At 39.5% G+C, this 22,783-nt stretch overlaps 1 protein-coding gene and 1 long non-coding RNA gene across 4 annotated transcripts in view; both read left to right on the forward strand.

Annotated features, from left to right (window-relative positions):
- Positions 1–549: 549 nt before the first annotated feature.
- Positions 550–22,783, forward strand: part of CAPS2 (calcyphosine 2) — a 31,007-nt gene continuing 8,773 nt past the window's right edge. For 2 of the 3 annotated variants that reach the window (XR_014516556.1, XM_083463171.1), the window contains exons 1-16: positions 799–1,056; positions 3,075–3,176; positions 3,603–3,649; positions 5,132–5,177; positions 5,678–5,803; positions 7,165–7,197; positions 7,616–7,804; positions 8,232–8,354; positions 8,897–8,964; positions 10,920–11,039; positions 13,299–13,373; positions 14,531–14,626; positions 14,723–14,816; positions 17,562–17,680; positions 19,014–19,090; positions 22,315–22,469. Coding sequence is in view for 2 of the 3 variants with exons in the window: in XM_083463171.1 (XP_083319297.1) it covers positions 3,096–3,176; positions 3,603–3,649; positions 5,132–5,177; positions 5,678–5,803; positions 7,165–7,197; positions 7,616–7,804; positions 8,232–8,354; positions 8,897–8,964; positions 10,920–11,039; positions 13,299–13,373; positions 14,531–14,626; positions 14,723–14,816; positions 17,562–17,680; positions 19,014–19,090; positions 22,315–22,469 (1,449 nt within the window). In the remaining variant the exon portion in view is untranslated. Of the gene's footprint in view, positions 651–798; positions 1,057–3,074; positions 3,177–3,602; positions 3,650–5,131; positions 5,178–5,677; positions 5,804–7,164; positions 7,198–7,615; positions 7,805–8,231; positions 8,355–8,896; positions 8,965–10,919; positions 11,040–13,298; positions 13,374–14,530; positions 14,627–14,722; positions 14,817–17,561; positions 17,681–19,013; positions 19,091–22,314; positions 22,470–22,783 lie in introns of those variants that run through there. The other variant, XM_083463172.1, reaches the window with a different exon arrangement.
- LOC310687729 lies at positions 9,034–10,878 on the forward strand. The gene is made up of 2 exons (XR_014516564.1): positions 9,034–10,205; positions 10,561–10,878. It is a non-coding gene; the product is annotated as an uncharacterized lncRNA (long non-coding RNA).

Raw genomic sequence — 22,783 nt, forward strand, 5'->3', positions numbered from 1 at the left:
AACAACATGGTTCCATCTTACAACATCACGCTTGCTTGGGATCATGAGCGAAATAGTGGCTTCTTGCATTACGAGAAAGCTGGCCGGTGCAGGAACTTTATTAAAACACACAAACCAGGGCCACTTGCTGAAACAGGTGGGCAGCTGACAGCAATCATAGTAGCAAAAGTTGGCTCATATATACCTCGTAATCCGATTTGTGGAATTGCCCCCGGAACTTGTCCTGAGCACCGCGATGTTGTTATGGCAGCAGCGTATGGAGTAGAGAGGTTGTTGCAACGGTGGCCTTTAGTAGTCGCCCCTCCTTCCTGCTTGTAGGTATGCCTGGTAAAAAAAAAAAAGAGCGCAAGCTCCAGGTGAGGAGCTGCCGCATTTTGACAAATGCAACGCTGTGTCTGCGATTTCAGGGGAAGGTAGATGGGTCGGTGGGTGCGTGGGTGCCCGCTTCCCTACACCCCCCCCCCCGGTCTCTATGCGCCCCTCCTAGGGCAGCACCAGCAGCTCTAGGCTCGCTTCCTAGGGAGGAGCTCGCGGACTGTTCCCTCGGAACAAGCCCAGAAGACAGAGCAGAGGTGGGGCTGGGAAGGAGGCTGGACAAGGAAGCGCCCAGGCGGGAGTAGGCCGAGGAAGGAAGGGACGTCGTCGCTGAGGTGAGAGCGGCAGACCATCGGGGCGCTCGCCCGGCCTCCCCGTTCGCCTCTCGGGGCGTCTTTTGAGCTTAACGCGCCCAAGTGGCGGTTGAAGGGAGCGGGAGGCCTTCCGTCTTGTTTACCGGTCGCCTAGGCAACCGCGCGCGCCCAACGCATCCCTCCCGGGAGCCGTTAACGGAGAAACTAGCGGGGCCTTTCAAATTCCAACCGCCGTTTCTCCGCCGCGCTTAGCTTCAAAGTCGGACCTCCACAGAGTTCGCGCGCGCGTGTGTGAGAGAAAAAGATTTGTTGACGGGCCGCCTTCGCCGCCCCAAGAGGGAGGGCGAGGAGCCATGGACGGAGCCGCGTTAACCGAGAGGCGGCCGCCGCGCTTGGCCGCGGATCCCCAGCCCGGCGGCAGGCGGCGGTGAGAGCTCCGCGGCCGCGCGCGCTTCTGGGGGCGAGGAAACGGGACCGTGCGCGAAGGAGTCCCGAGGGATCCCTTGCGTGCCCGAAGACGCCGCCACCTAGGCTAGCTAAATATGTAGTAGAGCCCAAAGGAAGTCCCAGGGGGCCCCCCTGCCTTTGTTGTTGTTGTTTAGTCGTTTAGTCGTGTCCGACTCTTCGTGACCCCATGGACCAGAGCACGCCAGGCACTTCTGTCTTCCACTGCCTCCCGCAGTTTGGTCAAACTCATGCTGGTAGCTTCGAGAACACTCCAGTGAACACTCAGGGCTGATTTCCTTCAGGATGGATAGGTTTGATCTTCTTGCAGTCCTTGAGACTCTCAAGAGTCTCCTCCAGCACCATAATTCAGAAGCATCAATTCTTCAGCGATCAGCCTTCTTTATGGTCCAGCTCTCAATTCCATACAACACTACTGGGAAAACCATAGCTTTAGGTCACTTTTAACCCCCAAGTTACTTTAAAAACTGTCCTGCAGGGCAGCCCCCCCCAAACATTTATTTGCAGATATTAATGTTGTTGCGGGAGGGAAGTAGATTATTAGAGGAGGGTCCCTTCCAACTCTGCCATTCTGTGGTTCTGTAAACAGGTCTGCTGGTTTAAATCGACGATTTAGTCAATATATTTTATTACCCGCCCTGTTCTATGGATTCAGGCAGGGTTACAGCGTTTCTCACCAGCAGGGGCAAAACTAGGCTTTATTTCACCCCAGTCAAAGACCCAGTTTGGCAAAAAAAACCCAAATGCTGTTTTGCGTACACATGTACACACACAGAGAGAGAGGCTAGGAGCCTCAATGGCGCCCCTCGGGAAACTTAACCTCAGGACAAAAAGCCTGGCTAGCCCTCCCATAGTTAATGGCTCTGCCACCAGTAATGAGAGAAGAGTCATTGTCCTCAAAGGACAGTACAACCTTGACCCTAACTGAGTCTTCCAAGTGAATCAGTGGCTATTGGCCATCATGGAAACTATGCTCAGGGTGGATTTTGGTAATATAGTATGGTGCCCTGAGAGAGGACAATATTTGGCACCTCCCCATACAATATTTCTTATTTTCAAATGTCACACTCCCTCTTGTCTTCTGTTATATGCATGCTTGCAAGCGTACTACATCATAGTTGAAACAAGTCACCCTTCTGACTCAGGTAGGTAGCTGTGTTGGTCTGACGCAGTAGAAAAATATATAAAAAAATAAAAAAATTGTCCAGTAGTACCTTAGAGACCAACTAAGTTTGTTCTTGGTATGAGTTTTCGTATCTGAAGAAGTGTGCATGCACACGAAAGCTCATACCAACAACAAACTTAGTTGGTGTCTATGGTGCTACTGGACAATTTTTTAATTTTTAAAAATATATTTCTACCCTTCTGACTGGGTGCCTACTTTGCACTGGTACCCATATAAATAGAGGTTCTATTATTTTTAGTACATTTAACTGGTTTGTTCTATGTATTGATCATGTATCCCTGAGTTAATTTATTTGTTGTATGAATATGACAAAATTGAATAAAACTACAGAAAAGTCCTTCATAGTGTAATGTAAGGTTACCAGAAGTCCCCGTTTCCCTGGGACAGTCCCTGGATTTACAAACCAGTCCCCATACAAAATCCATTGAAGTTGAAAAGTGTCCCCGGATTCATTGAAAACAATATGGTAACCTTAGTGTAATGACTAATTTGTGCTTGTACTGTATGAAAATTTAGAACTTACAGTATCCAAGGTTGGACTTTGAAACTCTGGTTTTAAGCTGCATCTGGTTGAGCCTGAAGTATGACATTTTTTAAGGCTGATAGATGCTCTCATTTTAAACAATAAATTGAGACCTGCAGTAACTGAACTGAATGCTTATGGAGAGAACTGCAGTTCAGGAGGGAATTAATTATTATGGGAAATACTGTTTTGTTAATATCCTTCTTAGCACAAGTCATTCTTTCTCCCATCCTGTGAGAATAACCTTTTTTTCCTCCCCCCTTTTTTACAGGTAGTTAATACCTGAATTCAAATGGATTTAGAGATTAAAGGAGTTGCTGCATCTCCAAGAAAGCAAGTAGCTCTGTCCTCAAGGAACTACAAACTTGCTCAAGTAAGTTGAACATATTAAAGATTAACATATATATATATATCATTAAGCATTCTCTGGAAAGTCCTTGGTACATACGGTAGGTGAAGTTCAGTACTGGATCCTCTTTCATATTTTCCTCTCATTGCTCATGTTATAATTTTTCAAAACAATCCCTTGTTACAACATACTATCAGACACCACATCTGTCCTATCCTGTTGTATGAAAAATACCATGTCACTAAAATGAAATGTCACTAAATACTGTAAGAGCTGTAAGAGCTGCTTAGTGTGTAACACTAAGTCAAATCATTGTTTAGCCATCGTGGAAACACGAGGGTTCCCGGAGAAGAGATTTCAGTTGCTGCACTTCAACCCTGGTCTTCCAGAGTTTAGAAATATGGAAAAAACCCTGGAATTAAACATGGTTCTATTTTTTTCTTCCCTTAGGGATGGAGGCCACATACAAAAACAAAACATGGCCCTCGACCAGCTGAGTAAGTCAATGTTTTCATTTTTTTACTGTCTATGTTTTGTTTACTGTCTCCCCCCCTCCCACCCCTTCACAGCACTGTCACATTTTTCATTTCATATGAATCCAAAGCAGCCCTTCCTTCTGTTAATGGAAGTTCAGCTGGTCCAGTGGATGCTGTTCCTCTTGGAAGGAGAATGGCTATTTTCTCAGATTCCTCCTGTCTCTTCCTTCCCCACCTCCCACATTGCTCTTGAGGGCATTCCAGTCCTCCAGAGCAGATTTGCAGGGGAAGGGGGAATCCCCCAAAAATCCTACCTTCTGCTTTCGTGAGTAGATCTTCAGCCTTAGGATCTCTAGCTCTAACTCTCTGAAAATAAGAATTGCTTAGTACCAGACTTTTCTTACATAATTCTACAAAGAGAAATAGTAATTCTCATGAAATTTTATGTATTGTGTGTGTGTGTGTGTGTGTGTGTGCGCGCGCGTGCATGTGTGTATATATCTATAGGGTCCGTGTTCTTGTTTTTATATGTTACTTTGTTACTTTGCTTTCACATATTTCTCAATGAACAAGTTCATATGTTGAAGAAAACTATGTAGAGAGAAATGTATCATTCTTTTTACTACAATTATTCCAGAGTTTCATGTGCTTTTTAAACAAGTTTTGTACTTGAAAATTAATTTTTACATAGGGATTAGAGTTATCTAGGTACAGAGGGCTGTTGGGTTCAGGAATGAAAGACGTAGACAAAGGAGAAAAACTAGCCGACTGATGTGAACGCAATGTTTGGGGACATCAAGACTTTGTGAGCTAGAGAGGATTTAGGAAGACTATGAAGGCAGAAAGATAGGGATTGCTGCTGAGCATGCATCTATGTACACTGGGTGAAGTAAGTAGAAGTGTTATTATAGATAACGTTTAGTGGCAGTGGAGCCTTGCTGAGCACTGTTTTCTTCTTGCAAATCTTTACACATTTCAACATTTCAATTATTTCACTGAGAACTAGAGTGGTCTCAGATGCTAAATATTAATAGCAGACCAAATGCCTCTTTCTAAATCATACATATTCACAAATGCATCACCCACTTTCACTACGATTCACTTGATTACTGGATGGTTATAAGAGAAATAATTACAATAAATTTATTAAGAAAGGTAATAGAAATGCAATGTTGAATTGCTACTTATCTGAGTGAAGAGTGAAAAAGAATTAATCTTCACTGGCTCAAGCTTTATGAGATGGTAACAACAAATTGCCTTCCAGAACTTCCTCACAGAACTTCAAGGGTCCTTTGCAAATGGGGATGGAAATAGTCTGAAGTGCATTTATTTTCTTTATTTTCTTCTTTTACCTGATTCCATAAGGAAAAGGAGGGTTGGAACTTTTTAATTAGACCCCTTTAGAAATCAATGAAACTTCTTGAAAAGAAAACATTGTGGCATCTGAAAACCAAAGGAAGTTTTGAAAGCTTGCTACATTTTCTAATTTCTGATTTTCTACAGAGTTCCATGCCTTGATTTGGGAAAGCTGGGAGATTCAGAGGATGAGGTAACAATTATCTATTAATTTCAGAAAATTAACCAACTTTTAGATGTGGCAGTTGCTGGAAGTGAAAAACAATATAAAACCTAGATCTCATAGTGCTAGCTTGAATATGCTGCCCTAGTTGTCACTTACCAGTCATCTTAACTAATTTTCTGAATTCATTAGAACATTCTTTTAATAAGTTGGGTAGAATATGCAGCTGTGTGTGATATTTCAGGATAGAAAACTGTTTTGCAGCTCCTAATTGTCATTATTTAGATTAGGTTTATGTAAAAAACAACACTTCTCTCTGAAATTAATATTGTTACTTGTGTGTGATAAAACTCTTGCCACAACACACATGATACTTGTGGCTGACTAATGTGGTCAGATAGCTCATCCTTGTGTAGTTCCAGTGTCCATAAATTTTATGAATTTGCTTCCTGAATTCTTGGGCAATTGGTATTCTGCAACAGTTTAACAAAGCATAACACTTTGCCATTTAAAAAGTCCTTTTATTTTAGGATGGTGATCCCTACACTCCATACAGTGGTGGACAGCCTCATACTGGTCTACTACTTTCATCTTCGAATATCAGCTGGGGTACTCCATTACAGAGCCCTTATGCACAACATTATGATATTCAACAGGTTAGTTTGTTAACAGGAGTATTTTCAAGCTATATCATCTTCAGGGTTATAGGAGATGAGGCACAAGGAGTGGGGTGTACTATCTTGGAAGGAAGAACATAAAGTATAAGCAAAGCCTGCTCTTCTCACCCAGCAAGGCTAGGGTGGCTATGTGGACCTACTCACCTGCTGCTTCTGGTGAATGCCATGGCAGTCCATAATAAAACATCACTCATCCATGGCATGATCATTCATAAGCGGTGCATGACCAAGTGGTGGACTGAATGAGGGCCAATGTACCGCAACTGAATTCAGAGATGCATTGGATAGGTGAGTGCTGCAGCAGGGAGTGCCAGAGCAGACAGAGGGAGGCATTGAATCCCCATGATCCAAATTTTTCTCTTGTTAAACCCCCAAACCAGAAATAAAACTATGCCAGTCCTGAAGCTGCTTTAGTGAATTACCCTTCCATGGGAACCAATGGGAGGGAAACTGGAGGGGTGGAAAAGCACCAGAATTACCAGGAAAAGAGTTGCTCCTACCCAGCTTCTGTCCCAACTGGTGCAAGCTCAGGATGGATTGGATGCGGCAGTTCATTTATCGTGGACACTCCTCTCTTCCCGCCCCCAGTAGGATTACTCTGGTCATTAGGTACAGTACAACCTTGCTGGTGTCTAACATTTTGATGAAATAATGTTTATTTTTAGGGCATTAATAGCAGATATTTCAGTGTCCTAATTTTGGAAAAATGTTATTTGTACTTTAGTAAATGCCCATATTTCTCAAAAGAAATTAAATATTTTATAGCACGTAAAATGTGCTGGAAAAGTGCAAAAGGGTAACTGTTTGACTTCTACTTTTAAGTACATATTATATTTTTATGTTGTGATCTTGTTCACTGTTTAACATGCATCACCGCCCTAAATACACTGGTCATGATTGTATTAAGTATGGCTCTACCATACCCATTTATAGAGGAAAAGAGTCTTATTCATTCATGTAGCTGCATCAGCCATTTGCATGACATTACTAATCACAGCAGTCAGTTGTTTCAGTGGAACATTCAACTGAATGGCCATGATTAAAGGGTCTGTAGAAGACTGTTTCATGCATGTCCTGTCTGATAACACCAAAGTGTATAGAATATGCATGTGTGGCTCTGGGTTATGTATAAGGACTGTTGGTGTAGATGGGAGTAAGACTTACAGAGTTCATTAGAGGCAACTTCTGATTAAGCATTGGGTTGCACTTAAATATTTATAACTAATTTATTTCCCCCCTAAAGTCATATCTGAAATTAATTTCTGTTTGAATTATATTGATTAACTATAAATCTTTATTAAAAATATTTTATTTATGTTTCTGCTCTTTCTCTTACCCAGACAGCAAGAAAAACAGAGCTGGAGAAAGCTGAGGTAATATAGTTAAAGAAACATATTAAACAAAACTGTGTGTGTGTTTCAAAATAATAATGAAATCATTAATATTTCTTCTTTGGTCCAATAATAGAAAAATAAATCATCCAGATGCTGAAAACTATTTTAGAAAAAGTTTGCCAGTTTATAGTTTCATATTTCCCATTTATGATTTGCATGTGAAATGTGGATTGCTATATTCAAGATAATAATGGGAGTTTGTAGAAATCTTTGTCCATTTTACCCATTGTGTAGTTAATTGGTATAATAATAAACTGCCCTATTGACAAATAACTCGACTTTCATTTTACAATTGTACCATGATAGTTTTTAGCAATTTTTAAAAAACGAAGTGTTCGCTATTAAACTTTCACAATTGCAGTTGCTGTTTTGACTGCTCCCAATGATTCATTCTCAGCTTTCTTTGTGGGAGCAAAAGACAGTACCAGAAAATCTGCCACCCCCAACAGATAAATACAAACTCAAGTATCAGCAGTATGAAGCAGAAATGAAAGAGGGATATAAACAGTATTCTCAAAGAGTTGCAGAAAAAAAAGCAAAGGATAACCAACAACACAAACCTGCAGAAAGAATGGCTGAGGAAAAGGTAACATTCATACTTCATTTGACACTGGGAACTCTACTAACCTTTATGTGAAAGTACTGTGTTCAGACAAGTGGTGGTATATAGAATTTAACATACTATTTTTATAAGTTGCATACTGCCTTGATTCAGAGAACAGAATTAGCACTGCGGAAATAAGTTCTCATAGGTGGATCACCAGGTGCTCAAAATCTACATCATTTCAATTTATCAGCATATATATAGGTGAACAGTGCAAGTTTAAAGCAGCTCATAATTCTGGGAAGTTAAAAAAAAGAGTTATGTGCAGGGCACTAGCATAGGTTAGAACCTACAAATATTTCTTGCACATTCTGGATGGTGAGGAACACAAATCAAATGCAACAAGTGCTGGTCTTGGCCACTGATTATCAGTGATAATATCTAGATAACATGTTTTATTCCCACATAGGATTTACAGCCTGAAAACAAAACATATGATGAATTGACAGTTTTTGATGAAAAGGCCCTTCTGCAGCAATGCTTTACAAGCAAACCCTACACAATACAGCACAGCATAAGAAAATTGGAAGCTGTAAGTCTTCTGGGAAATGTAAACTTGTTATAAAATTCTCTATATACTAGTTTCTGTTCCAAGCATTTTTAAATAAGGAGGCTTTCCTACTTACTTGGGTTTAGCTTTATCTCAGTGACATAGGATTCAAGATTCATATGACTGACTGTGTTTCATTTCTGAGCAGCGTACAAAACGTATTAAAATTAATTCATATCACTGTAGTCACATAGCTTCAACTAGTCTATTATGCTGTGATGCTCTGAATGGAAGCAGAAGTAATGGAAACAGTTTTTCTTTCTGTTAGAATGAAATTTGCACATATGACAGACACTCAAATTATCTTTTCTTCTCTAGTTGAATAAAAATGTGTCTCTAATAACCATAACTGAGTTTATGAATCATCTGTGTAAGCTTTTTAGTGGGTGACATTTTATGTGTGTCCTAGTTTTACAACCCAAATCCACTGTTAATTTTTAAGAGATCCAAATGATCCTAACATTTTAACAATATTTTCGTAACTGCTGTAATTATACATTTTTCTCTTTAATGTTTGCTTGCAGGAGGATGTAGCAGCAGAAAGAAAAAAACAAACTGTAGTGGAACAAGTAATGATAGATCAGTTATCTAGGTAAGATAATAAATACAAATGTTGATATATAAATGTTGACGTATATAAAAGATAATAAATACACTGTAGATATATGTATTTTTTCCAGAAAAATGGATGCAAATTAATTCAAAGTGCCTAAGGTTCCAATGCTAACCACGTCTACTGTGAATTAAGTCCTATTGAATTCAATGAAGTTATTCCCAAGTAAATGGGATCAGGATTGCAGCCGAAATTTCTAAATTCAATTGGATTATGTCACTGTTTATTATTGATTCTATAACCCAACTTTCCTATATCCACATAGTAATTTGCATCATAAAACATGAAAACAAAAAAGATATTGATAATGATAAACTTAACCTACTCTTATTAAGCATGCATACTTAGAAGGTCTCCTTATGTTCAGTGGCATACTGCTGAGTAAATATAAGATTACGCCATAAGATTATTATGTTAGGCATACTGATTTGTGCATAAAATCTATCGAAATTGATTTTGTAAATATGCAATGGTCATTATTTATTACCTCTGAACAGGATGTAGAACAAATATAAAAGAATCTGGCAAGCAAGGTCTAATGTGGAACAAGATAGGACTGCCACCTTACTTTTCCTCTTTGTGGCTGACAGAATACTCCTTTCTTGTTCACATCCATCATCTCAGGCCTGCACATGGAGCTACAGTATTCCTATTTCTGGTGTTAGGGAAGGAGGACAGGCAACTCCCCATTTACACATATTCTAGGCATGTGTAATCACACACACACACACACACACACACACACACACACACACACACACACACATTTCTACAAACCCGTAAGTGGCACAAAACAGTGCAAAACCAGCCCTAAAAGAGTGTGTAAATGGCAAAAATGGTGTGAAAATAGTGTCTAGCAATCCCATGAAGCTTTGCAAGTGAAATCCCAGAATCCTTTGAGGCCTGTGAAGAGTTGGAGTTTAAGCAAGGGAAGAATTGGAGTTTAAGTTGGAGGGAAGAATTGTGGTGGAGTTTGGTGGATTTTTGTTTTTTTAAAAAGTGTTTTTCAAGGGTTGCCAGAGGTTTAGGGGGTTTTGCAATGGTGTTCCCAATACATGCGATTTCACTTAACACAAGGTGCCTCTGAACGTAGTCCCTGTGTAAATGGGGAGTTGCATGTATTTAAAAGAACCCAGAAGAGAATCATGTTGTGAGGCACTGTGAGCTGAGTGGCAAGAAGGATGGGCGAAAGAGTTTAGGGAGGAGGTAGACTACACCAGGCATAGGCGCCGACTCCATGGGGCCTGAGGGGGCCCGAGCCCCCTCAAAAATTCGTTTGGGGGGGGCTCTGCCCCCCCAATAATCTCGGGCGCCCCTCCAGCAGAGCGCCACCGCCGCCCCTCCCCCAGCCCAAAATATACAGGGTCGGGCTGCATGCCTCCTGCCCTCCCTCCCGAGCAAAAGCTCCACCCAATTTCCTTCGGAGCTGATTAATAGGCGCAGCACGCTCTCCCCTATTCGCTCACGAGGAGGCGGCGCCACTTTATCTGCATATTCATGAGCTTATTTATTATTCATGAGCTTTCCCGGCCCCCCCCCCCAATATTTTTTATAAGTCCGCGCCCCTGACACCAGGTGTGCCTGTCCTTTTTCTCTCCCACTTCCCCCTCCGCTCATCAGTCCCTGTGCTTGTTTCCAGTGCATCTTGCCTCTGCGACAGAATTGTGACCAAATCTTTTGTTGTGAATAGGGTTAAATGGTGAAAGCATTGCTAACTTAGTTATACTGTGTAATTTAGATAAAACATTCATTATTTTAAAATTGTATCCATAAATTTGAATGCATAGATTCTGCAGCTGTCTCTTGATGTCTTCTATGTAGCAGCTATAGCTAGTTCCAGTGTAAGAATTTGACTTTATATTTTAATTCTATAAAACTAGTTCCATGAAATCATGTGGGGTTTGGGTTTTTTTGTTTGTTTGTATGTATGTTAGAGCTGTGATAAGTGATCCAGAACAAAATGGGAATGCTGATATTTATGAGAAGGATCTTATGCTTCCAGGATTAAGGACAGCACCTCTGCGCTTTAGAAAAAGAACATTACATGAAACAAGGTAAGTATATGCTGTTGTGTTTGCTTGTCTTACTGAATATAGCCTTAAAATTATTTTAAGATGAAGCTTTGGTTGATCTAAGACAGTGTATCTGCGTTTCTTTGTTTCATCTAAAAGATGAAGAGCCCAGGTATAAGAAACATGAGTTATTTTTTGTAACAAAGTAACAGCTAGCTTTTTTCCACAAATGGAATTAAGCAGATGAAAGATCAACAAATGCAATATACACCCTTGGATGATCATTTCTAATTACACTTTTAAATAAGATTATTCAAAACAGATCACTGATCAGTTGTACTTTGCTCCTTACAAAAACTCTCCTTTGGAGACAGGACCCTAAAAGATTTCATCAGTATATTTTGACAGGAACATATTATATGCCCATATATTTTAATGGGACCAATCCAACAATCTTTACTACAGATTGAGACTAAGGGTGATATTCAACTAAATTTTCCTAAGACTAGACCCATTGAAATTAATGAACATAAACATATTGTTCATTATTAGGTGTCCAACCAGACAGCAGTATTCTGGTTGATTTCATTCTAGTAAACAAAGCTGTTGAATTGGAGCACAGCTTGTTGGACCTCACGTAGCAACTGTTCTTCCCTGGGTCTTTCCTGGGATTATTGCAATGTGGGGTTGCCCTTGAAGATGACTTGGAAACTTCAATTGGTCCAGTATACAGTAGTAAGATTACTAACTGTGGTTCCCTTGGATCACATATAACTCCAGTTTTAAAATATCTGCACTAGTTGCTAATTTACCTGCAGGTCCAATTCAAGGTGTTCACTTTAGTGTTTAAAGCCATAAATCACTTAGCCCCCAAATATCTGAAAGACCGCCTCTTTCCCTACAGACCCTCTAGGATGCTAAGATCAGCAGAGGGGGCCCTCTTGGTTGTTCAGAAGCTAAGGAGTGGCAGCCCAGGAGAGGGCATGCTCTATGGCAGTCCCTAAATTGTGTGGAACTCCTGCTCCACAGAGGCGCATCTGGCAACCTTATTATACAGTCCTTGATGAATGCTGAAGATATGCCTCTTTGACCTGCCCGTTGGCAAATGAGATATACATTTTTAGGACCCACCTTATTTTTAATTGTATTTTTTATTTTAAGTTTTTAAAAACTGCTTTAAATTGTGTTTCAGTATGAAAACCATACTGGGGCCTTAGAGTGAAGGGTGCATAATAACATTTTACTACAGTTTCATAACCGTCAGCCAGTTTGGTAACATCCCCGGAGTTGTCCTATCTAGTGCTTAGTGTGTCTTACCAGATGTCAATAATCTAGATAAAATGGAAATTGTAGCCCCTTTCATGTGTAAATCTCATGGAGGCATCATGGAAAGACCAGTGTCTTACATGCAGTGGGCAGAGGTGGAGCTAGCTGCTCCAACACCTGGAGCAGTGTACATGCTGTGCACCCGGGGGTTGGGCTAGCCGCATAGGGAAGGGGCTAGCCATGCGCAGGGGCGGGGTGAGTGTCCTGGGGGGCGGCGGCGTGGCGATGTCACCCCCCTCAGGGATGACACCTGGGACGGACCATACCCACCGCACCCCCTTCCTCTGCCAGTGACTGTGGGCCCTATCTGCACTTAAGAAGTCTGTATGTGTGCTCACACATAGGGATTACTAACCATGTGGAAGCCTAATGCATGGAAGCCTGTGCACAAGCAACAGCTATTCATCCCTAGGCCTTTTTAGTGGAGACATCCATGCCAACTCTTGAACACTTGGGGTGACCCAGCTGTGTGCCTGATGCCAGGGCCAGCGGTGCAGCTCCACTCCCTACTCATTGGGCCTACCCTGTGTATGACTTGATTGAACATCAATCAATGTTACAATTGGTTTTTTTATTTATTACATAGTTTCCATTTACGTAATTGTAAACTGCCTTAAGTGTTTTGCAGAAAAATGGGATATAAATATTTTGATAAATAAATAGTGTTACCTACATCATTGTAACACTGAACTGAAGGGGGCAGTTTAGATCATTAAGGAATTTCTTCACAGTGTTGATCTCCACTAGAGAGCTGTGAAAAGAGAACTGATAGCATAAATAGTGAGAACATATTTCCTGTTGTATTTGTTGTTGGTTTATTAGCAATTGGAATTCACATGTTGACTTTGCCCCCTGCTTTCATGATTTGTTCTCCTCGTAATTCATGAGCATTTTTAGGTTCAAAAGTAGCTTGCATGAAGAATGTTCAATTTTGCTTGTGTAGATCTTAACTAATACTGTGAATTATTTTTACAGAATAAGGACTAGGTCAGCATTAACTGAAAATGTGCTTTCCAACAAATTACGCTTTGATGGTAGAATACTATCAAGGTATGTCTAAAACATTTTAAGTATTTTGTAATGCAAGCATGTTTTAACTGAGGATGCTCCTTTCATGTCTATATCTTATTTCAGTAGTTTCTAATAAGATAATGAAAGAATATTGCATGTTTCTCCCTGAGGAAGTCTTGGAAGAAAGGCAACCCAGGGTGGCAGACTAGGTGAGGAATCCTTCTGTATAAGAGCTGGGAGGGATGGAAGGAAGGGCAGCCCTTGGTAGATTATTTGATCACTGAGATACAGTGGGTAAGATTGGAGTCACCGTAAGCCACTGTGGAAATGGTGATAGTTTAGCTCCTTTGTGCGCTCTCTCTGCGTAAAATCAAACTGCTTCTGCTATTTATGAAGGAAAGAGAAGAGGGTCAGGTATGATACTGTCTCTTGTGGTTTTTATTAGTTTTTATTTTACTGCTTTGTTATTGTCTGAGGATCCAGCTAGCTTAGCTAGACCATTACTGATTGGTTAAAAATTATTGTTTGACATATTAAGTATTGTGCTTTGTAAGGTTTCAATTGTTTACTTGAGACAATATGCATCTGGACAGTGGTAGATAGAGGAGAGGAGGCACGGAATACTATTTTTTGCAAGAAGGCTATATATATATCACACTGCCCTGGTGTTGGCATAATGGGGTAATTATCTTTAGACGCTTTTTTATTGAGGTTATTCACTGTTGAATTGCTGCTGATGACTTATGTGTTACTTTGTATGATTGTTTATCTGTTGGTTGTTAACCACCCTGAGCTGCAGTTCGGAGGAAGGACAGGATAATAAGAAACTAAAAAAGCTACATGTAAAATATTGCACATCCTGTGTGCTATGGCCTTAATCTAACATTACATGAAGAAAACAGTGGGCTGCTGTATGCACATTTTAATGGATTGAAAAGCTCCATTCATAAATAAGAGTTTTATGAATGTAGCCCCAAATTGTTGACAAAACTCTTTCATTTGCTTAGAGGAGGTAAGAGGTAGGGGTATGCCTGCAAGCATAGGAAGTAATTCATTTGTTCATTTACTTTGCATCTAGAAAATTATTCGTATGGTAGATGTTGATGTACCTAACGTGCCAAGTTCTTGTCTGTTCGGTTGATAGGGTTTCCACTATTTTTTAAAAAAACTTACGATAGCTTCTGTTACCATTATAGAAATGGTCGCGATGCCTGTCGAGAACTGATTGGATTTTTCTTTGCATATGACAAATCTCTAACTGTATACGAATATCGGCAGTTTGGTAAAAATAGGTATGTAGAACAAGGAATAACTTCAGAATTTTATCAAACCATTACTGCTCAGGAAATGAACTTAAAGGTTTGGTTTTGCTTTTTAATTTCGCACAGAACAAATGCTCTACCTTTCATTCAGAAGGGAGTTTATACTCATCAGCGTGGACAGAGAAAAGGAAAGCAATACTGTCTAAGTGATGTCTATGTTGTAAGTATGGTGAACCTCTATGGCAATGCTTACCTAAGGGCTTGTGGATCTGCATTTGTTAGGCGTGGTGATTTGATCTTTCTATAATATTTTACTCTAGTTCCTCAGTACTAAACTAGACAAATTAAGTTATCTTGATTTCTGTGGCCAAGGAAAAATGAGCCAGGAACAACATCTCAAAACTGGGGCAGCATCGGGTGTGTGTGTGTTATTTAGTGGGCACAATGGGATCTGCCAAATTTGCAGGGAGGTGTTTTGACATTTTGGAGAAAGACTGAATGTGCACCACAGGAAGTTTTGCAAGATTGGGCTCAGAGGTTGGAAGATAGCGGCACAAGTTGGCAAGCAGGGATGAAGACTGCTCAGCAGCCCTATGAATTGAATTGAATTTTATCCAAAGTTGGTTGGATGAAATATTGGTTCCACAAGCACAGTAAATTTCTCTTAAGTTGGAACAAAGCTGTGTCACTAAAAGGTGGTTTGAAGAATGTTCAAGAATGGGAGTATTATGGAAAGGAGACATACATTTGCAAACTGAATAATCTGAAGTCTGTTGTTGAATTCATGGGTGGAGGTGGGGGCTTCCATAACACCTCAGGGCAAAAATGTAAGTAAACAGTAAAAATCTACTTAATCAGGAGATTAAGGGTATGTAATGTGGCAGATGATATATGTATATTTGTGTAGTTTTGTGATGAGATGTTAGTTTAATGTTCCTATTTTGGTTTTAATATATTTCATAAGGCCTGTTGCCTAGGAAAAACAGGGATAAGTACTAATGTGAGAAATGGGGGATGCTGCGGCAGCCTGGGCCAGCTTTGCAGCTGCTGCTAAAGGAATCAGAATATTGGGAAAGTAACTGTTTGAACTGTTAGACCAGGGAGAGGAAGAGAAGGAATGGAGGGCTAGTGAGGAAGGAAAAAGTGTTGTGAGCATCTGGTGGGGGGAGAATGATCAAGTGCTGAAAGCAGCTGTGGGGACTGAGACAGAACGAAGCAGTGTTGGGGAACAGGACTGGTTATCCACGGCAGTCTGGAGCAAAGTATGAGTGTCCCTTCTCAGGAACACCACACTACCATAAGGGACTCGACTGGGGAAAAGTGGTGCAGTGTCTGTTCATCATACAAGAAAGGTAAAGCTATTCCTTCCCTCATTAATAATAAAGATAGTTTTAACAAAGGCATTTGTGTAGGCACTTTCCAGAGTACGGACTTGGGAGTGTGACCCTCCACTTGTCACACGTCAGTGGATTTGCATTCTGTGCCTAAATCTTGGTTTTATGAATTGTTCTGTTGAATACAGTATATCAATTGTCAATAGTACTGTATTAGTGGAATAAGACTGCATGTCTTACTTTTCCCACAAGAGGGCAATCAGTAGCAGTCAGGAAGGGGTTATTAATTGCTAACTTTTATAATCAAATTACAACAGCTTTGTTTCTTAATGGGCATTTCCTTTTATTGACTAACTGCAAAATGCAATGGCACACTTTTTGCAAATTGATCATAATTTATTAGAATCTAAAAGGATTTACTGCAAAATTTTAAGACACCACAGCTGTCATTTTTAGGTGTATTGTTTTAGATATTGCTATTCTTTTTAGCATTCAAGGAAAACAACTAATTGCTGAATAATAGGTGACAGAAGAATTGTGTACACTTTTTATTATATGGTCCAGAACCTTGGGTGTGAACTAAATATGTAAATTAATTTGAAGAGGTGCCAAATTATACTGGGCAGTTAATACAAAGAGAATACTCCTATTGTGAGGTTTTTGCAATCATTCTATGAACAGAGGGATAAAGCAAACTTGGGCTTTTGAGAATCTGTGACCCATATTATTTGGAGCAGTCTTTGATTCTGCCACAATTGAGTCTCTAGTAACAAGTTTCTAGCTGGATAAAAGGGTATTGCAAGCTCCTCTGTATTTCCTCCGTGGTCATTGGGCTATCACAGCAGTCAGGATAGTTTTGTTAGCTGCTCCTCTGTTCCTCAGTACATGTATTGAACGAGACTTCTGTAGTATTACATTTTGGAAATAAACAATTGAAACTCTTAAGTTTACATATATTCTTCATAACTACTCATTGTTAAAGATGTCACATCACGGGAGGCACATCACCTTGAACAGGTGAACACTCTGAATTCATATTGCTATGAATCATTAAATACTCTTTTCTCTTCCCCCATCCAATTCCCATAACTAGACATGTCTTTAATTGAGTGCACCACTTTGAATGCATTTGTTCATGTCACTGTACTTGTAATTGTTCTAGTGACTAGAACCTTTCCAGGCTATGCAAGTAGAGAGGTTCTATGACAATGGGAGCAATCAACAAAGGCAGGGAGCAGATAAAATCATGTTACTAAATGAGGGCATTGTTAGGAAATAGAGCTAACTTACTGCAGGCACTTGGGGCATTGTGGGAATAGACAAGGTATTTGGGTGGAATGGAGCTTGTGGGTGGCTGGTTGGCAGAATGAGCAAGGACAGCTGAAGATTGAGAGTTCTAACTGAATAGTAGCTATTGTTGCTAGTATTGCTAGAGAACATTAGATAAACTGCTTAGAAGAAAGGAGAAGATTGAGTATAGGAACCAAATGGTGTCTGTGCTTGCATAAGACAAGCATATGTGAAATTGTTCATCTTTATGAAGATAGTAGTGATGAGTGAGTTATATTTTATGGAATATTGTAAGGAAAAAATAATAGGGCATGCTTGTAAATCACTTTTATTGCTGACAGGGAGCAGACCTAACTTTTTTGAGTGTGCAACACCCTGCCCTTCCAGAAAGTATGAAACAGAAACCAGTATTTACAATCCGTGTCACAAATATTGACGAAACTGCTAGAGCTTTTCTAAAGTAAGTGAATTTAGCCTCAGGGGTCAGATTTTATTTCTTGTTTTGAAAATATGTTCACAAACAAAGGTTTATGTTGACTTGGGAGATTTGGGGTTTTTGCTGGATCTCAATGGACATAAGTGTTATATCTGATTAGACAGATACTGTGAAGCTGAAATTACTAAGATGGGGAAGTGGGAGGGTCATAATCCTTCCCTTTATGAAGCTCCAGATAAATGGAGGAAACATACAGGCAGCACTATATTACATTATACATTATTATGTTTTCTTTCAGAAAATGCAACTGTGAAATTTTATCTGAAGGGGGAATCTAGTGTTGTGGGTGGGTGGTGAGGGGCTCCTTGATACTTTCTCCTCAGGCCATTTCCCTCCTTTAGCTGCTTGGACCCTGCAAGAGAAAAGAAACAGCACAAATTTCTCTTCAAACTGCAGCTGTAGCATATCCATTTTTAAAAACAAAACACTTTCTGTAAAAAAAAAGCAATGCATTATATCCTCAAAAGGTGGGAATTAATCATCAGTTATTCTGTTGAAGATAAAGGGAACCCTGAAGTAGGGAGCAGAACAAGAACGGAGAAAATATTAGGGGCTGGATCTACATTGATCTTTTAAACATTACTGTAACAATAGTAGATACATTGTTATAAAACATCACTTTACCTTTAACATACTGTTTCCCTATGGCTGGTGGCTCGTTGCTCTGCAGTGCCCTCTGGTGTCACATTTTAATAACACATTATTAATGTTATAAACCACGAGTGTAGATCCACCCAGGGTTTCTGCTGCCACAAATGCCACTTGCATTCCTATAATCCTTGATCTGTACTTCTAGGACTTCCCTGATAGCATAGCAGGCCTAAGGTTTAGAGATCATCAGTAAAATCATAGTGGGATTTTTTGAAGGTGAGTGAGGGAAATAACGCTTTAGCAAGACAAATTAGAAGAGAGGTAGTAATTAGAAGCAAGGATTGTAAAGATGCTAAAATGACAAGATGGGTGGTTGTTGGATAATCTTCTAAACTGGGTAGAAATATGCAACTTATTTTGAATTGGGTTGAACTCCCTCTGAAGAATCAAGCTCTGGTTGACCAGGTTGTGTAGGTAACTTAAGAGCACTTATACTAGCTTTGGCTGGTTTGCCAACCTAAGAAAGGGTGCTTTATGGCATTTAAATAAATTGGTTTCAAAGAATACTGAATTTTGATCAGTTACTATAAAGCATTTTATAAATTACAAATAACTGCCTTTTCCTAGCAGGTGATAATTTGAATAGATCTATGAAAGTTAACTTCTGTTATGTGTAACGTGGTTCTAATGAATTAATATATTATAGGAATTTTAATGTGGAAAATGAGGAACATGCTATCAAACAAGAAGGTGAAGACAATATTATTTTACGGAATGTTCAAGGTTTGTATATCCCATACCATGTGCCTTCATGGAAGGATGGTTTTTGCTTTTTAACTATATTAAAATATATAAGCGTAAAATCCCACCTTTATTACTGTTATTATTATTACTATTATTATGTTTTCCATTAAAAAAAGGAGGTGCTGGTACTTTGTACCAGTGAGTGTTTTCACAGAAAAAGCCCTGATTATTAATATTTATTTGCTGCTTGCTAAAAAAACTTGTCTCATAGCAACTTACAATTTCTTTCAAAAAACATATAATTCCAAATTAAAATATATCAAAAAGTTATTGACTTAAAGTTCTCATCCTGCAATAACATAAAAAGGTTACTTTCTAGCCCACCCAACTAAAGTGGAAACAGCAATTAAGAGCAGCATGCCATCTTGAATCGCTACTGCTTTTACATATAAACTGAATGTACCTGCTTATCTTATCTCTTTTATTTATGCTGCCACCACTGATTTTTTTCTAGAAAAACGTGCTGGTACTCAGCGTGAAGTTGTTATAGTAAGTGCCACACTTTTTAACAACAACAAAACAGCTGCTGGTACTACATACCCTTGAGTACCCCCTGAAAAAAAAGCACTGGCTGCCACCATTAAATTATTAAAAAGTTCCTATTCATATAACACACAATACTGGATTTAGTCATGGGATGAAAAGGCCGGAGACTTAATTTTAAAAGTCAAGCAATTACTTATTAAAACTTGTTTATAGTATTATATTATATAGTATTATATAAGTTATTTGTAGGTCAGATGCTAGATTTAAAAGAGATTAGCTTTAAAGAGGTATCTCTTTTCTTGTCCTGGTTCTCTTCTGTATTCTAAGCCAGTGGCCAATTACCCTTATCTTCTTTTCTCTCTAGCTAACTCAGGCTTTACAGAGGACTTCGCCTGAAGTCTTCTCTTTGGTCAAGGTTCTTTTCCTTAGTTAACTCATGGGCTTTATAAAGGATTCAACCTGGTCAGGAATCACTGTGTCTTGAGCAATGTGGAGAAAAGCTGTATATATGTTTGTTTATGTTCATGTTTTGAAATGAAAATAGTTTGTAACTGATTACGATGTTGTAAGCCTGTGTAACAGTAGATCTTGGTGACAGATTCTGGCAGAGGAGATAAGAGACCTATTGCTTCCAAGATTTTATTAAGTGGGGCCAGGATCAGGTAAATCCAGTCTGATTGATCTAGGTGACAGCAGAATGACTGAGGTTCCATTCATATGGGTTTTAACTAGGTTTTGACAGTTGAGGAGTGGGGCGATAGTGGTTTGATGAGGGCAGTGTGAGGTATAAGACCAGACAATAAATAACAGAGAGGAAACTGAAGCTCATAATGTAATACTCAAGTGTGTTGTTATGCTTACCCAATAAAGATCAGCAGTAGTAAGCCAGGTGCGGAGTTGTTCTAAGACGCTGTCCTGTATATAGATTTTACCAGAGGAAGGTTGCACCAGGTGAATTTGTAAAGTTGGCCAAACTGTCCAAACAGCTAGAAATACAACTGACTCTCAACTTGTGCTGGGGTTATATTCTGGGGTTGGTGCATAAAGCCAAAATCATGTTTAGTCAAAACACCCTCTCTCTACACCGCCAAATGCTCTCCCAAGGTGAGTGCAATGGGAGGTACAATTGCCAACATTTTTTCCCACCCAGATGTCCATACCCTTTAATTTTTTTCAGCCAAGCACATAAAGATGAATTTGCACAAGTTAAATGTGTGTAAATTGCTAGTTGATTGTACAACCAGAGGAGCTTTTGGTTGTAGATGTAGATTGTTCCCAATACCTGGACTGGGTTGTGTGCGTATTTGATTGGGGTGGAATCTTAAGGAATTTTGTCTCCAGTGAAAGGCGCTTGGAGGTTGTTGTCAACAACGGCGTCTCTTGAGTCTTCAGAAACTGTACTTTAAACTGTATCCCTTTCTGTAAATAGCATCCCTTGAATAAACCAACAATCTTAGTTTAAAGTTCATCTAGTGGTGCTGTCCCTTCTCATGCCTAAGCCTACAGTACATGCTCTTAGAAGATTTGAAAGCATTCTGACTGAATGGGTGGCATTCAGTTTTTAAAGGCGTTGATAGCTAAACCTCTGTGTTTATATACAAGTGAAGCTGTGGAAACCCAGTGTATCCAACACAGACAATTGTCCACAGTTGACAAATCTGGGTTCTGTTATTTTAGAGCTGCTGTTTACTCTTTCTTTCTCTGCAGACTTTCTAAGAATTTCAGCCATGGTGTCCTGGCTGCTTCTCCCTGGACAACTACATGCTGCCACTAGGACCTCTCACGCCTCCAGCTGCTTCCTCTTGACAGCAGGGGCTTCTTCAGCTCCCATTCTTTTCATACTCTCTTTTTTGTCTTCTCTCAGGCTCTGATTCCAGACTCTCCCACAGTAGTGCTGTGTCTGCCCTTTTATTCTTTCCTGTCAGACTCCTTTAACCAATCAAAAGGGTCTCTCTGACATGCCATTGACCTTTAATTAAGGACCAGTGAGTTCAAATGGAATGTCCATTAAATGGTCTGTTACAGCTTGGCCTTTTTGATTCTGTTGACCCATGTAAATGTAACAGTCTCTGGTGCTAGCAGACATAATGGAAAATTTCACAAGACACAATCACCTCTTTAGTAACTATACAAACATAGCTGTCTATTGGTTTTGTATACATTATATCTGCCAGGCCTCTGTTAGAAGTAAATTGACCATCACATTCAGCAAACTATTTACAATTCAAACAGTTTTTATAACGTAACGACATTAACTTATGTAACTTTCATTTCATAATGTTCTCCATGTTCTTGGATTTTTAAAAAAATGTTTCTAGTGATATTTGTTTCATTTTATTCCATTTGTGTCAGTATTAGTTACAACCTAAAGTCCTTTTATTCTGCGAGATGTAATAATGTTAATATTTTATTAACATTATTACAAATCCAGAAGAAATGGACTTTAGGTTGTTACTAAGAAATATAGTTATTTACTGATGCAAAGCAAAACCGTTATGTATCCATTTATTTCTTTACTTTATTTAAGGTTATCTCTTAGCACAGTGGAAGAAAATATTTTTGCATGCACAAGGTCTGGGGTTAAATACGCAGCAAATTCAGTGAAAAATATCTCATGTAGCAGGACTTTCAAAGTCCTCTGCCTAAGACCTTGGAAAATAATTGTAAGTCAGAATAGACAATATTAAAATGTTCCCTGCTTTTACCTTTTTTTCCAGACAGGCTAAGAGAAAAGCTAAGTAAAAGAGGAGTTCGTACAATTACAAGATTAGGAAAGTACTTCCGGGAGCTAGAAAAGAAACAACATGGAATTCTTACAAAAGCAGACTTCAAACAAGCACTGAAAGTGTTTCATTTAGACATTTCTGAAAAGGTATGCTGTCATGACCCCACTCTTCTGAGGGAATCTACTAATTCCCATCTGCAAACAGCCTAGTATGTTCCATCTAAAATACTATGCTGGGTATATCTCAGAGGTAAATTGCTGCCACCAACCCTCTATGGTTTGTTTCTTTCCCAGGGTAGAAAGCAGCTTCCCTGTACCAGTCTAGAACAGTTAAATGTATTTTTATTTAGAGAACAGGGAGTTGGCATCAGCAGAACAGGTAAGTTAGAAAGCAAAAGGAAAATATAAAAGCTTGCCTTCTCTAGCTCTGTATAAAATAAGTTGCTTGGAATCAACATTTA

The sequence above is a fragment of the Podarcis liolepis genome (assembly GCF_965112155.1).
Source record: "Podarcis liolepis genome assembly, chromosome: 10".
Taxonomy (NCBI): Eukaryota; Metazoa; Chordata; class Lepidosauria; order Squamata; family Lacertidae; genus Podarcis; species Podarcis liolepis.